This window comes from Gordionus sp. m RMFG-2023, chromosome 2, assembly GCF_954871325.1.
Source record: "Gordionus sp. m RMFG-2023 chromosome 2, tfGorSpeb1-WG-v2, whole genome shotgun sequence".
Taxonomy (NCBI): domain Eukaryota; kingdom Metazoa; phylum Nematomorpha; class Gordioida; order Chordodea; family Parachordodidae; genus Gordionus; species Gordionus sp. m RMFG-2023.
The window spans coordinates 2,916,994-2,931,591 of record NC_088776.1 but is presented as its reverse complement, the minus strand read 5'-3'; the positions used below and the strand labels follow the sequence as shown (position 1 = coordinate 2,931,591).

Genomic DNA, 14,598 nt, shown 5'->3' with positions numbered 1-14,598 from the left:
ATGCATTTTAATGAAATGCATCGTCAGTCTTGTCATTGATTAGAACCAAAGAAATATAATACTTGCCTAGTTTGATGGTTCATTCATTAAAATGCATTTTTGAGATGTCGTTTAAATTGTCACGCCATTTGGATTTACATGTTAATAAATTTACCAAAATGGCTAACCAGCTGATTCACAAATGATACGCAATTTTTAGCGTTTGCTAAGCGACTCGATTTCGCCATTTTTTAAATTAAAAATTTTAGCCAAAATTAACAGAGTTGTTAAAAGATACTTTTTAAATGGATCTAGATACAGATACATCGCCTAAAATAATATCTAGATACCGATACTTTAATCAAAATTTTATCTAGATACAGATACAACATTTTTATATCTAGATACAGGATCTAGATACCTAGATCCTTTAACAACTCTGAAAATTAATATCACGCAAGCCTCGAAGTTTCAATAATAGATATCCAACACTTCCTGCCATCTATGAGCAGAATCTCCAGGGTTGCAATGATATTTTTGGCTAAAATATTGGACGAGTCGTTTAACAAACCACACATTTAGGTAGTATTATAACGTCATCGATTAATCGATTAGAACATACTTCTGTTGCCGGCTATATTAGGTTGCAATGGCGCTAGAGATTGGGGAGGAGACTTTTTGTTGCCAGAATTGGTGATGCTTCCAGGCAAACCTAAATACAAACCAAAAAAAAATAGTAAATTTGATCAAAGAATTTATTGGGATATACAGGACTACCTTCAAAGGATAATTCAATTTTCGTGAGCGAGTATGTTTTTAAGATACAACTGTCTAGAGTAGTTGCAACTTAATATGCACCATAGATATCTGCAAAGTTAGGCCCGGCCCGTACCCTGCCCAAGTCCGGCCCGGCCCAAACGGGCTTCGGGCCTAATATTTTTAAAAAAAAATAAAAAAATTTACCAACCCAGCCCGGCCCGAATTTATTTAAATATAGAAATTAATCTTTATAATTACTCCAATGCAGATCACTAATGCACCATACAAATAGTCAATTAGCTTTGGATTTGTAGGGGTAACATATAATTAGCGGATATAAAGGCAGCCAGGGTAGAAAAAAAAACTCACTCAAGTTGGTGTTAGCGATTGAGGCATTGGAATGATGGCACAGCGCTTGTAGAAATTCGATCAGTTCCTCGCTCACTTGCTGGTTGGACGAAGAAGCCGAAAGGAGCTTATTTTGATAAAAGGAGGAGGGTGATAGAAGCGAGCCCCCACTTTGGGAAGAGGGAAATAAGTGACTTTTGTTCATTCCCAAGATATTGTTGTTGTTAGAGGTGTGAGAGGAGAGGAAATTCTTGATAATAATAAATGTTTATGAACACGTGCGTATTTAGACAAATATAAATCAAATAAGCGCCTGACATGTAGCGCCCATTAGCCTCCTTTAAGTCCAAAAAATGCCGAGGCTGAAAACTAAAACGTAAAATAATTCGACTACAATAGTATCCCCCTGTATTAGAGGATCCTACTGTTACCTAGAACTTCAGGCGAAGTTTAGAAAGGTTTAATACATAATAAGGTTCCTATTCTTACTTTCCTTGTGTGGTATTATAAAAAAAATGTCGATTTTTTTTCTCTCTCTCCTCTTTCAAAAGTACCTGCAAAGTATTCAGCATGATATTGACGATTTCCGTTGGCAGCTGTAAGGCCTTGGGCAGCGAGATATCTTTGTTACCGTTATTATTATTCCCGCCATTTTGGCTGGTGGTGTTCGCTACTATGGCGCTTATCCTGCTAGTGGAGGAGGAAGCGAAAATGTTTGGGCATCTAAGTAAAAAAAAAAACAAAATAAAAAGTCGCGGTGATATTGAAATGGTTTTCGTCATTCCGAAACCGATCGTTTCTGTTTTTAATGATTCTAACCGGCCCTGGTGAAAAATGGAGATGAGCCAATTTTAAGCACTTAGGAGTATAAAAGTAGTTTCTGTTCGGGTCACTAAAATATTAAAAATTACCTTCTGGATCCAGTCCGTACAGTTCCAAAGGGGTGTTCAGGTTCTGACTCAGTAGAGCCCCGTATTGTAAGGCCGTATATTTTAAAAATGCTTTCCTTTTAAGCCGAAGATGAAAGGTATGGGGGGGGGGGAGGAGGTTACAGAGGAAATAAATTGTAATAATCTTATATCGAGGAAAAGAGTTGAAACATAATTTAAGTACCTTCTCTTGAGGAAATAGATCAGGGCCCATATAAATGGTTCCGAGTGTTCCCTTATCTTTTCCGCCAACCATTTTTCCAGTTTCAGGTACTCTCGTCTCGAGGCAAGGCAAGCCAGGTCTATGATAAAGCCGAAGGGGGTGCAGTTCAATAGCAAGGACAAAGCCTGGATAATAAAAAAAAAGAAATAAAATTAGTTTACGATTTATAAGATAGAAAGAAATAAAGAAAGAAAAGAAATGACATACCCATTCATTCACGCTTAATTAAAATATAAATATAACCCTCTTTGGGGGGGGGGGGGATTAGAAAATGAGGCATGTTTTGTATAAAACAAAATATAGCACACATTAAAATACTATTTTATTTCCATTATCACTTATGCTTAAAAAAAAATAATTTTTTATTTTTACTAACGCTCGTTATTTAAATAAGTAATTTGATTGGTTGGATAGGTTCAAACTTGATATAATGCAGAGAAGTTTGCAGATTTTAATTTTTTGACCAATCCCGGCTTAGGTCTGCAGTAAAAAAAAATTTAAGCCCTGGCCCAGCATATATTCAATATTAAAAAAAATTCCCAAGCCTAATAAGTTTCAAAAAAAATGATTTATTATATTTAATAAAAAATAAACAATATTAAGTGTATTTCGATCATTTTTGTCATATTAATTATTTTGAAATAATTTATTTTTTTAAAAAAAAATTATTCGTTTAATATTTATCATATTTATAAATAGTCGCCCGATTTTATATATCACGTGTAGAACACGTGATTTCTGTCCCAAAAAAAGTATAAAAGGGACGAGATTTTATGATTATAATGACGTTTTAACTTTTTGTTTATTATTTTTGTAGTTATATATTTTAGTTGGCGATTACAATTTGGAGTTAAAAATTTATTCATTTAATTTTAGGGTGGTGTTGGTTATCACGGCCTCCTTCGACAGGGCATAAAAACCAGCTAAAGGGGTTGATGTCGGGAAGGGCATCAGATTGTAAAAACCTTGCCACTACAAAATTTCCTAATGATTAAACCAGAAACCTGGAAATCGCCATTAAACGGAGAAGTACTGAAATTTATTATTAGAAAAAAAAATGGCAATATTTCTTTAAGTTCGCAACTGTTTTTAAATAAGCTAAATTTAAATTTAATATTTTTACAAGCCCATGCCCAGCCCTTAAAAAAAATTAAAAAACCCAGGGTAGGCCCATGCGCACTAGGAACCGGATATGAGCCTGCCCGGCCTTTGATATAATGTGAACCAGGCCTAAAACCTCCAATATTAGAAGACAATATAAAAAAAACCTAAGCATTTTATAATCAATTTTGAATCAATGAAATATATAATACCTAGACTGACGATTCATTCATTAAAAGTGTACATCAATGCAAATCAGCAGGAGATGCCATCTTGGTTACACTAATCATTATTAAAATTTTAGACGAGAGCCTAATTTATTCCTATATCTGATGCAAACTTTATTAAAGAATTACCGGATCATTGAGATAATAAGGAAGCAAGTTATCAATTTAATAGTAGTTTTTTTAACATGAGAATAATTACTATATGTGTTACCAAAATGGCCGGTCCAGCTGATTTGCTTTTAACGACGCTTAAAAATGCATTTTAATGAATGAATCGTCAGTCTAGGCATTATATATGGCATTGTTTTGAATAAGCTCTCTTAAACAGAACCGCGGGTAGTTATCCACGCGGGTAGCTATCCATCTACGTACAGTCGGATTCTTAAAAACGGCTAGCCCAGTATTTTAGCCAAAAAATAATACGCGAGTCTGGAGATCTTGCTCATAGAAGGCAGAAAGATTTAGATCTAGAAACTTGAGAAAATATTATTTTGGCTAAAATCCTTAATTTGAAAATGGCTAAATCAAGCCGTTAAGCAGTTTAACAAGATTATCTACATTATTACAAAGCAGCATTTAAAAAAATTCTGTATGAGTTTTAAAATTTTTAAAAAACTAAAGCGGGGATAGACACAACCTCTTTAAGGAATAGCAAAATCAATCCCGCCCCGTAATATAAGTACCCATCCCCCAGCTAATAAGTGCTAACCTTCAAATCTTGTGCTATGTCTAGAATCCTGGAAAGTCTGCTTTGATCGTTAGGATCTTTGACATACCAATCGGCCATCGAATGCATTATGAGAGTTCGAGTTATGTTGGAATGATACTGGAGTTTTAGGAAGAGATATTTAAATCAACGAGAAAAAAAAAGTCGATTCCCAACAGAATTCAAAATTTTCTATCATATTATATTAAAAAATTTTTTTTTTTAATTTCCTTAATTGTTTACTTCAAAGAATATGAGAGGGACTTTAATTATAAGAACATTATTTATGATAGCTATTAAATTATGCTCTATTGGGATCCTTATCCTCCCATTTACGGTAAATAAATTCTTCAAAATATGCAAAAGTACCATTTAATAAGTAAGTAACAAATAATAATAATAATAAGTACCTGATTATGCCAGGCGATTTGCAGTACGATCAACGAATTCGAGTTGTTGGACAAAAAATGGGGTATAAGGGAGGCCAACAGATCCTGCCCGAGGAGGGTGAGCAAGCCCTTGATCTGAAGCAAGGCCAGCATCAGAATCTCGGGACAATTTTGCAGCGGAAACCGGAAAAGTTCTTGGACCCTTTGGTAATGGCCTCGCTCCGATAATTTCAGGAGGGCTTCTATCATGTCCAGAGATTTCCTGGCGGTAAAAAAGGATGAAATATTTTTAAATATAAAAAAAGGCTCAAGTTAGATGTTCACAGTAATATTTTTTTTATGGATAGAATCATTACACATGTTAAATATTCACTGCAAAATACGTAATCAAAATGAATACAATTTTCCCATCTCTTGTTTTTAAAATTTTTTTCACATGGCCCGGGCTACTAAACTCTAAAATGTACATTTTTATTGCTCACGACATTTATTATCCTTTCATTTTCTTTTAATTTTATTTGTTCTATTCTATTTTTTTCCTTTCTTTTATTTATAAAAAAAATACTAACAAAACTCATTCCCAGTTATACCCATCATGATTTTATTTACACCAACCCAATCCCTCCCCTCTGTCTTTCCTTTTCTCATTTTCTCACCAGATATGGGTTTTTCTATCGCATTCCTCTTCGGGGTTTAACTTGAGGATCTCGGTGGAGATTTGTCTAGAAGGAAAATCGGAAAAGCAGAGAACGTCGGGGTTTTGAACGATCAATTCCAGCCACGAGAGCTTTTTTTATTTAAAAAAAAATATACATATAATAAAATTAAAAACTTTTATTTCGTGTTTACCACTAAGTGGTTTAAAAAATTCGCTTATTGACAAGTTCCCTAATTTTTTTTCGATCCTCTAGGGAATGCCATGGAGTTAGGGTTCGTACTAGTGTTGCTCAAAAGCCAGATTTAGGTTGGCTAAAAATAATTATTATTCTTTAGCCTCATATTCTATCCCCTCCAAAAAAATCCCAATCTAATTCTACAATGTTCTAGAACATTACGCCTTATAATCTGAAAAATAAAGATGCCAATCAAAATATCTACAGTTTATTCTTCCTACTTGTTCTTCCGAGTTGTTCCAGCTTCTGTAGAAAAAATCCACAGGGAAGGTTTCCATGTTGAACTCCAAGCCCAAAGTGATAGCCTCCATGATTAATTTAAAGCCTGATATATATATATTTTTTTAAAAAAAGAAAGAATATTTAAATTTTCATCATCTCATTCCAAAAAAAATTATGGAAGGAGGAATAAAGGGAGAGTTTCCAGTCATAACTAAGTTTAGAGATTCAATGAATATTTAAAAATATGTTGGACTCCTAGAATTCCTCAGTGCTGTTATTTATTAGAAACCTTGCTTTTCCTTCAAGATAAGTCCAGGTTGATCAAGCTCGTAAACTACGTCTCGCCAGTGAAAATGCGGTACCTATTTTTACAATAAAAAAAAGAAATTTGATTTTATAATGTTTTCTATCTTACTTCCTTCCTTTCCTTCTGTCTCCTTCCTTCCTTCCTTCCTTTCAAGTGTAAACGAATAATTTTAATTTATTTTATACATTTGCGTATATCATGTAATATATTATATGGGGAGACCGGCACATATGCCAATAAAAAAAATATGTGGCAGACGATTTTAATTTTAAAATAAAAATATGCGGCAGACGATTTTTATTTATTTTTTTTAAAAAAAAATTGTATAATGGAGCACTTAATATTCATTTACGTTCATATTTTTATTTTCCTCGTGAAGCAATTTGAAAAATACACCACAAAATCATTCAAAATATTCTTTTAGAGAGGTCCAAACCATTTGTGCCAAAAATTAAAATATCCCCCCCCACCCATCTGACTTAAAATTTCGATTTGCAGATTCTCTGAATATCAGAGATGTATAAGTATCCAGATACATTTTTATATAAAAAGTATTTGTATCTAGAACCTTCCAAAAAAAACATCTATTAGCAACTGCGCTGATTACACGTATATTAATAATAATAAAAAAATGTTATATTGGCCAAAAGATATATTTGAATAGTAAATTTAAAATTTGATTTAGCAAGATAAGATTAAATTTGGTAATGAACAATAGAAATTTGATAATCATGGCCCAAATCTTGATGCATCATTATATCCTATAGGCCTGTTAGAGAGATGATGTAAAGTATTGTTTAATATATTTATATTCTTAAAAAAATAAACTGTTGTCGAAATTAGTGAAGAATACTAATAATAAAGATAATGTTCAAATATAAATAATGTGTTGAGAGAAATTAAGTTTCATAAAAATTACTGATTACTAACCACTTCTTTCATAGCCTTTACGAATATCTCCGTGTTCCACGAAGTACATTCCTGGGGTTTGTTGGCATCCTTGGGTTCGCTCCTGGTGGAGTTATCAGAACTGCTAGTATTCTAACATTTTATTTATTTTTTTTAAAAAAACAATTAAATCACGGCTAGTGTATTTTAAGTTATTTTTTTGAGGAGATTATCTAGAATCACGAGAAAATTTGTAAAAATCTTAAAAAATAATACCAGCAAAATAAAAAGGATATAAGATAATAACTGTTAATATAAAATAAAAAAAATAATAACTCTGCCATCGTAATAAAGCGAAATTCCATCAATTAGTCCCGCGTGGGAACTCGCCATCCCGCCGAGAATCCTCGCAACGGAAGCCGGAGTGATTTCGTGCACGCCTAATAATTTGCGGAAAATATTAAATTTCGTAATTCCTCCCAATTCGATATTATTGTGTGTGTAATTTTATTTATCATTTAGTCGAACAAATGTGAAGATGGGGAAGGGGGGGGGTGTAGATCTCTTATCAATAAAGTAATACTGGATGATCACGTCAAATCAATGACTTAATGTGTTGGTTATATATTTTGTAAAAATTTATATAACTGTCAATCTATATTTAAATGAATTGGGACCTAGCCGGCAAGACCTTTTTTGGGTTGGGGTCGGAGTCGAAAAATTAGGCCCGATGCAGGTCATTAATTTAAACAAAACTAATTCGAGGTAATTATACCTATTTCTATGAGGTCACTCTGACAGGTCTCGAGACTAGAACAGAAATCGTAACCGAGTTCCGTCACCAATTTAGACACGTCTACCATGGTCTTGGTTATGGCGGGGATTTCTCTCACCAGTTTCCGCACCAACATGGGATCCGTATCTTAAAAAAAAATGTACCAAAATTTATATATTTTATTGAATTCTCAGTTAACATTTGAAGTTAAGATCATATACTGACAAAGGTTGGCAAAAATCGTGACCCAACTCATTTTTTTTTAAAATTCCAGTTTAATATTATCTTGCAAGTAAAGGACTAATGCGCAAGGGGAACGAGTCAGGGAATTGTAGAAAAAATAAAATAATGATATATGTTGTAATTTGATATTTTTTTCGAATAAAGAGCTGAGATCAATGCAGCCAATATGACAAAAAATGGAGGGAATGATTTGAAAAAGAAATAATTTAAAAAAAAAAATTATATAATAACCTATGATGGGTGTAAATACTCATTCTTTAAATTTACTATCTGAAAGATTTGGAAAATAATTTTTTAAAAGTAACCGGGAAACAAATAGTTAGTGAGGGTAACGTATTTTACAAAGATAATCAGTTCGCGAGTTTCAAGCTGAAACAAGAGGGAGTGGCCATCTCGTGTCACTCAACAAGATATTCGTTAAAACTCAGCTGTTAGTATAAAAGCCTATATTATAACTGGAATGGGCAAAATGATTGATAGATACGTGAAGGCAAATCAAAATAAAATCGACATTGCAAATTAGAGAAAAAAAATGATTGAAAATATTACACTCTAAAAGAGCTGCTGAAAATATGATTTGAAATCCTAAAACCAATCGCGACCTGTTTGAAATTTTTTAGAAAAAAAATAAATCAAATATTTCAGACACAGTATATTTGTTGGAAGAATTTGCAATCCTGCACACTTCTTGCCCTACCTTTTAAATCAGAAATGTCATTCAAATTTAACAAACAATGTAATGGAAACGGGAAATGGAATGTGGGAGGCTTCCGTATCCAAAACTGACTTATATCTTTCTCTTAGTAAAGTTTCCAGCAAGATCAGAAACATTTACTAAATTTTGTTTTCGGATACCCAATTGAATGGTGTGTGGCCCAAGGAAATGTGATGATGGGTGTAAGTATTATAAGACAACTATTTACTGCATCATCATCATCATTCACTTCAGTAGAGAGAGTATTCTCAGCGCATGGAGTTGTTCGCTCGAAGCTTAGAAAAGGCAGGAAAATTAAATTTATTTTATATTTAAGCAATTAAATTCTAAATACCAAATGTCGACGATATAAATATATTACTTGTGATTTTTAATATATGTTATTTCTTAATTTTTACAAATTAATAGATTATTTATTTTTTTAATTATTATTAAAATAAATATAAATTTTTTTTTAAATATGTATTGATTTTTGATATTAGTTTCTTTTTATATTTAGAATATTAAATAGTTTTTCCACTATTGCGATTAGGGTCAGCAGTTATTTTTCTACTATGCCAAAAAAATTGAAACAAAAAAAATTAACTTTTTTGGTCTAGCAAGTGGTGATTATTAGTGCAATTATCCAAATCTTTGAAAAAGATTCAGAGTCTCAGACAATGACACTAATGAAATGGAAGATACCAGGGAAGAAAATGATATTCATAGCAATACTTTCACATTCCCTAGATTTAAAAAAATTTTCGAGATAAATATTAAAACGAAAACTGGCTTCAAATTTATTTGTTTAAAATGTAAAAAAAAATATTTCCTCAAATCAATCTATTAGCTATAACCTCACGAAACACCTAAAAGTAAATTAACATTTTTACATCATAATAGTATTTATTTTATAAGAAATAGTTTTAAGGAAATGTAAAAACATATAAATAATTTTGGCAGAGGGGACTCTACATCCAAAAAGACTAATTTAATTCAGACCAAATTAATTAATAATACAAATGCCAATATTACTCAGAAATTGACTGATAAAGTTATTATAGATTTTATAATTGATACAGTTCAGCCAATGTCCTTGGTTGATAATCCATCATTTACCATGATAACTAAAACGTTTTCACCCAATACAACTATTTTATGTCGCCAGACACTTATGAATAAAATAGCAGATAAGTTATTCCCAAATAAGCTCTAAAAATATTTAATAAGATCAATTTATAAATATAAATAAGTGTTTACCATCTGTTATGTGTCCAACTATCTGCCGAGGTACATATATATGATATCTCTGATAACGCTACTATTAGAGCATCTTTCATCACTTTAAACTTATCTGCTATTTTATTCATAAGTGTCTGGAGACATAAAATAGTTGTACCAGGTGATAAAGTTTTAATCATCATGGTAAATGATGGGTTATCAACCAAGGACATTGGCTGAACTGTATCAATTATAAAATCTACAATAACTTTATCGGTCAATTTTTGAGAAATATTGGCATTTGTATTATTAATTAATTTGATCTTGAATTGAATTAGTCTTTTTGGATGTCGAGTCCCCTATGCCAAAATTATTTATATGTTTTTCCATATCAGTAAAACTATTAGCATGAACAGTCTTATAAAATAAATACTATTATAATGTAAAAATGACAATTTACCTTTAGGTGTTTCTTGAGGTTATAGCTACTAGATTGATTTGAGGAAATATTTTTTTTTACATTTTAAACAAATAAATTTGAAGCCAGTTTTCGTTTTAATATTTATCTTAAAAAATTTTTCAAATCTAGGGAATGGGAAAGTATTGCTATGAATATCATTTTCTTCCCTGATATCTTCCATTTCGATAATATCATTGTCTGACTCTGAATCACTTTCAACAATTTGGACATCCATATGCGATGCCATTTTAAATTATTAACACATGATTTAGCTTTATAATACAAATTGGAAATAAAAATTATAATTAATTATGGTATGTCAACATCTTTATTTCTTTTACATGAATGAATTTGATATATATATATATATCCTTGACAAGTAATCACGTTTAATAAGAATTCTTAAGGTAGGGGTTAAAGAAAATCATTTTCGAATTGCCATTTTCAGCTATCAACATATAAGTTTTTTTTTAAAAAAAATCTTGGCAATAAAATATGGCTTTTTACAAACGAAGCCAGAGAATATTTATATATGCGCCAAAAAAATTCAAGGTGAAATTTTTAGACAAAATTATGGTTCCCTCTTGGGAAACTCTTAAAAAAATAAAATAAATAACTTAAAATTCCAATATTCAATAAAAAAAAAAATTCGGGCCACAATTTTGAGATATCCTAAAAAGTTTCTATTTGTCGGATATTCTTTGTTTTAATATTTTTGGATAATCTTATTTCCCACATTTAAAATAATTTTTGAAGGGAAATCTTATTATCAAAAAAAAATGATTTTTAATGAAATGATGTGTAACCCGAAATACCTTATAATAATAAATACATAAATATATTCATAAAATGCGTTCGTTCTACATTCTAACTCATGTTATGAAACATATGTGCAATTTAATTTAATTTTTAATAAATATCCTCCCAAGTGTTGAGTAATGATCTAATGATTTGTTTTTTTTAATGTAAAGCAATCATGTAAGGAATCTTTTTCATCGCCTTCCATCAGTCAGTGTTGGTTATTAATCTTTTTAATACTTTCTAATTCATTCTTCTTCCTTCCTTTCTTTCTTTTTTTCTTTCTTTCAAGAGATGATAAAAGAATATAAAGCAAACTCAGTATGATTGATTTTTTTTAAAGATAAGCAATCATGTAAGGAATTTTTTTCATCGCCTTCCATCAGTCAGTGTTGGTTATTAATCTTTTTAACACTTTCTAATTCATTCTTCCTTCCTTCCTTCCTTCCTTCCTTTTTTTCTTTCTTTCAAGAGATGATAAAAGAGAATATAAAGAAAATTAAGTTAGGTTGAGGTAAAAATAATAAGAAAGTTAGTATACATTTTTTTTCTATGAAAAAAATTAAATAAGAAACAGCTACTAAAAAACGAATTTAATTATATTTCAAAAGGTATCAAGTTTTTTATAACTTATTATTATCTCAATAAACTTATAACAATTAATTATTTAAAATAAACTTTGTTCAAAAAAGAAGTAATTAAAATTTTTTTAAAAAATTGTTTTAAACTCAATTTAAACAAAGAAAATCGTGAGTTGTCATGATTTTTGCTAACCATAAACGGATAGTAATTTAAAATAAAATATAGAAGCCAAATAATTATTTAAATTAAATATAACCATGTAATTCTTCGTTAAAAGGTGTGCGAAGTCTCCGATTGTAGGGATACAAATGTGGGGCTAAAATTACTGGCACTTGATCTGGAGGAAAATCTTAAAATAAAGAAAAAAAATACATTATAGCAGTATTACTTTTTAAAACAGTATTTAATATAGATTTATCGAACTTTATTAAAATAAAATAAATTCATCATTGTGTAAAAAAACAAATGAAAAATTTGCAAAAAAATAATCATTTGGAAAAGAAAAATATAAAACAAGAAGTTATAATTCTTTAGCCCAGTGGGCTAAAAAAATAATTAGACCTATTTTAGGACTAAAAACTATCTCATGAGCTACAGGTTTAAAAATAATATAGCTCAACCAATGACATTTCATTAATATGCATTTGAAAGTATCGTTGAATACAAATCAGCTGGATCCGCCATTTTGGTAAACCATATAGTATTATTAAATTGATAACTTGCTTCCCCATTATCTCGATGATCAGGCAATTATTTAATATAGTTTGCCTCAGACATAGGATAAATTGGCCTCTCAATTTAAAATTTTTAATAATGATATGGGTAATTAAAATGGTGTCCCCAGCTGTTTTCATTGATGTACACTTTTAATGAATGCATAGTCAGTATAGATGTTATTATATGCCATTGAGCTCAAATTAAAAGAAGGCAAAAATATATTAGCTCAAAACTCATTGTTGCTTTTTGTTTATCAGATTATCTTAAGCATTGAATGTTTATTAGACCTAATTATCCTATTTTAAGCCATTACCTAATTATACATACTAGATTATATAATCAAATTTTGGTTGTATTCATTTTTTTTAAATCCAAGGTATGTATAAGTAAAATCATTCATAAAACCTTAAAAATTAACACCCTAGTATAAATTTACATTAAAACATATTTAAATAATATCTCTATTGTGAACAGGGTTGCCAGGTCAAAATTTTCAAATTGTGGGAGAAATTCGGTATTTTGTGGGAGTAATATAAAAATTGTAAGAGAAATATAAAAATTGCATAAAAAAAAAATTTTGCGGGCCTTCGGCCCACAAAGGACCGGCCTGCGGCCGAGATTTAGAATTGACTTAGTTATCCGCTTATTATTTTTTATAAATATAAAATCGAATCTATTTTCCAAAATAAAATAGCCAACTATTTTTCAAAATAAAATATCCAACTCTTTTTCAAAATAAAATAGGTAACTATTTTACAAAATAAAATACGCAACTATTTTTCAAAATAGGTAATTATAGTACGACACAAAATTTCTTAAATACTATCTTTATTATTAAAATAACATAATGATTTATTATAATATATTAATTTTGTTTAAAAATAATAACCAACGATCTTTTTTAAATACAAAAGAATGTAAACAAGATAAAATTTTATAAAAAAATTGTAATTTTACAATCTAAAAAAATATATTTTATGCTATTGTATAAATAAGATTTTATAAAAAAACAAACAATTTTAAATTTACAATGTAAAAAATTATTATAATCAGTGCGGGGAAGTTGTTCTACAGTATTTAGTTAATACAATGGGGGAAGGGAATATGATATTTTGAGGCATCAAAAATCTTCAAAGCATAAATCAGTACAGGGCAGTCTATCAACATCTATTGCAAAACAAAAATATTCTTCAAAAATAAGAAATAATACAGATGCAACTACAGTTGCGGAAATGGTAAATACCTATCATGCAGTACAACATTCAGAGAGCTACTTAACATCACAATGTTGGTAGAATCTTTCCCCATAATATTTAACGACTAATATAAAAAGTATACTTTGTAGAACACAAATGAGCAAGGCTATCATCAATGTTTTAGGATATAAATCCAGAAGGTCAATTCTTGACGATTTGAAAGATGTGCAAACATATGCAATTCTAACAGATGCATCTAATAAGGAGATATCAAAACATTTCCCTTGATCCTCCCCTATTTCAACAAAATTAATGTCATTTCAATAAAACTATTAAAAAATTTTTCTCCAGATATGAAATATCCAAAGACATAGCTAACCATATATAATGGTAAATATGGCAGATTTTGAATTACCAATGAATTGCATGGCAGCTTTCTGATCTGATAATTCCTCAGTGAATTTGGCAAAAACCAGAGTGTATTTACAGAATTGAGTCAGCATAATGTTGGTTGACAGGTTCCTCCTAATACGCGCCATCGTAGAATTTTAAAATTTTACAAACCTTTAAAAAATAAATAGATTATAAAAGCTGTCCTAATATTGAAAAAAAATTTCAAAAATAAATGGCAGAAGTATATTTAGGAATTAATTTATTTGATTTTATGCAAATGTATAAATAAGATTTTATAAAATATAGAAAGTCAAATAGTTATAGTTAATTATATTTTATTTGAGATTTAAATAATGGAACTAAACGTTTACCGTCGTTATTAAGATATTTATAAAATTCCTGGCATGACATTTTATAATTTTGTTTAACCATTAACTCGGCCTCTAATGTTGTTAAAGCAATTCGATTTCTCTCCTTTCTCCAGGCAGTCCTCATCAGGCTAAAAATGCGCTCCGATGAGGCATTAAAATGAGGTAAGGAGAAAACAT

At 30.2% G+C, this 14,598-nt stretch overlaps 1 protein-coding gene across 3 annotated transcripts in view; it reads right to left on the bottom strand.

Moving 5' to 3' along the window:
• Window positions 1-14,598, bottom strand: part of LOC135925196 (CCR4-NOT transcription complex subunit 1-like) — a 55,765-nt gene that overhangs the window by 37,624 nt on the left and 3,543 nt on the right. For all 3 annotated transcript variants that reach the window (XM_065460410.1, XM_065460412.1, XM_065460411.1), the window contains exons 6-18: window positions 12,001-12,093; window positions 7,747-7,893; window positions 7,308-7,411; window positions 7,014-7,124; window positions 6,066-6,138; window positions 5,776-5,879; window positions 5,318-5,448; window positions 4,683-4,923; window positions 4,276-4,392; window positions 2,200-2,363; window positions 1,641-1,809; window positions 1,108-1,336; window positions 602-691 (exon numbers count right to left, since the gene is read on the bottom strand). In XM_065460410.1, the coding sequence (XP_065316482.1) occupies window positions 602-691; window positions 1,108-1,336; window positions 1,641-1,809; window positions 2,200-2,363; window positions 4,276-4,392; window positions 4,683-4,923; window positions 5,318-5,448; window positions 5,776-5,879; window positions 6,066-6,138; window positions 7,014-7,124; window positions 7,308-7,411; window positions 7,747-7,893; window positions 12,001-12,093 (1,773 nt within the window). The remainder of the gene's footprint in view (window positions 1-601; window positions 692-1,107; window positions 1,337-1,640; window positions 1,810-2,199; window positions 2,364-4,275; window positions 4,393-4,682; window positions 4,924-5,317; window positions 5,449-5,775; window positions 5,880-6,065; window positions 6,139-7,013; window positions 7,125-7,307; window positions 7,412-7,746; window positions 7,894-12,000; window positions 12,094-14,598) is intronic.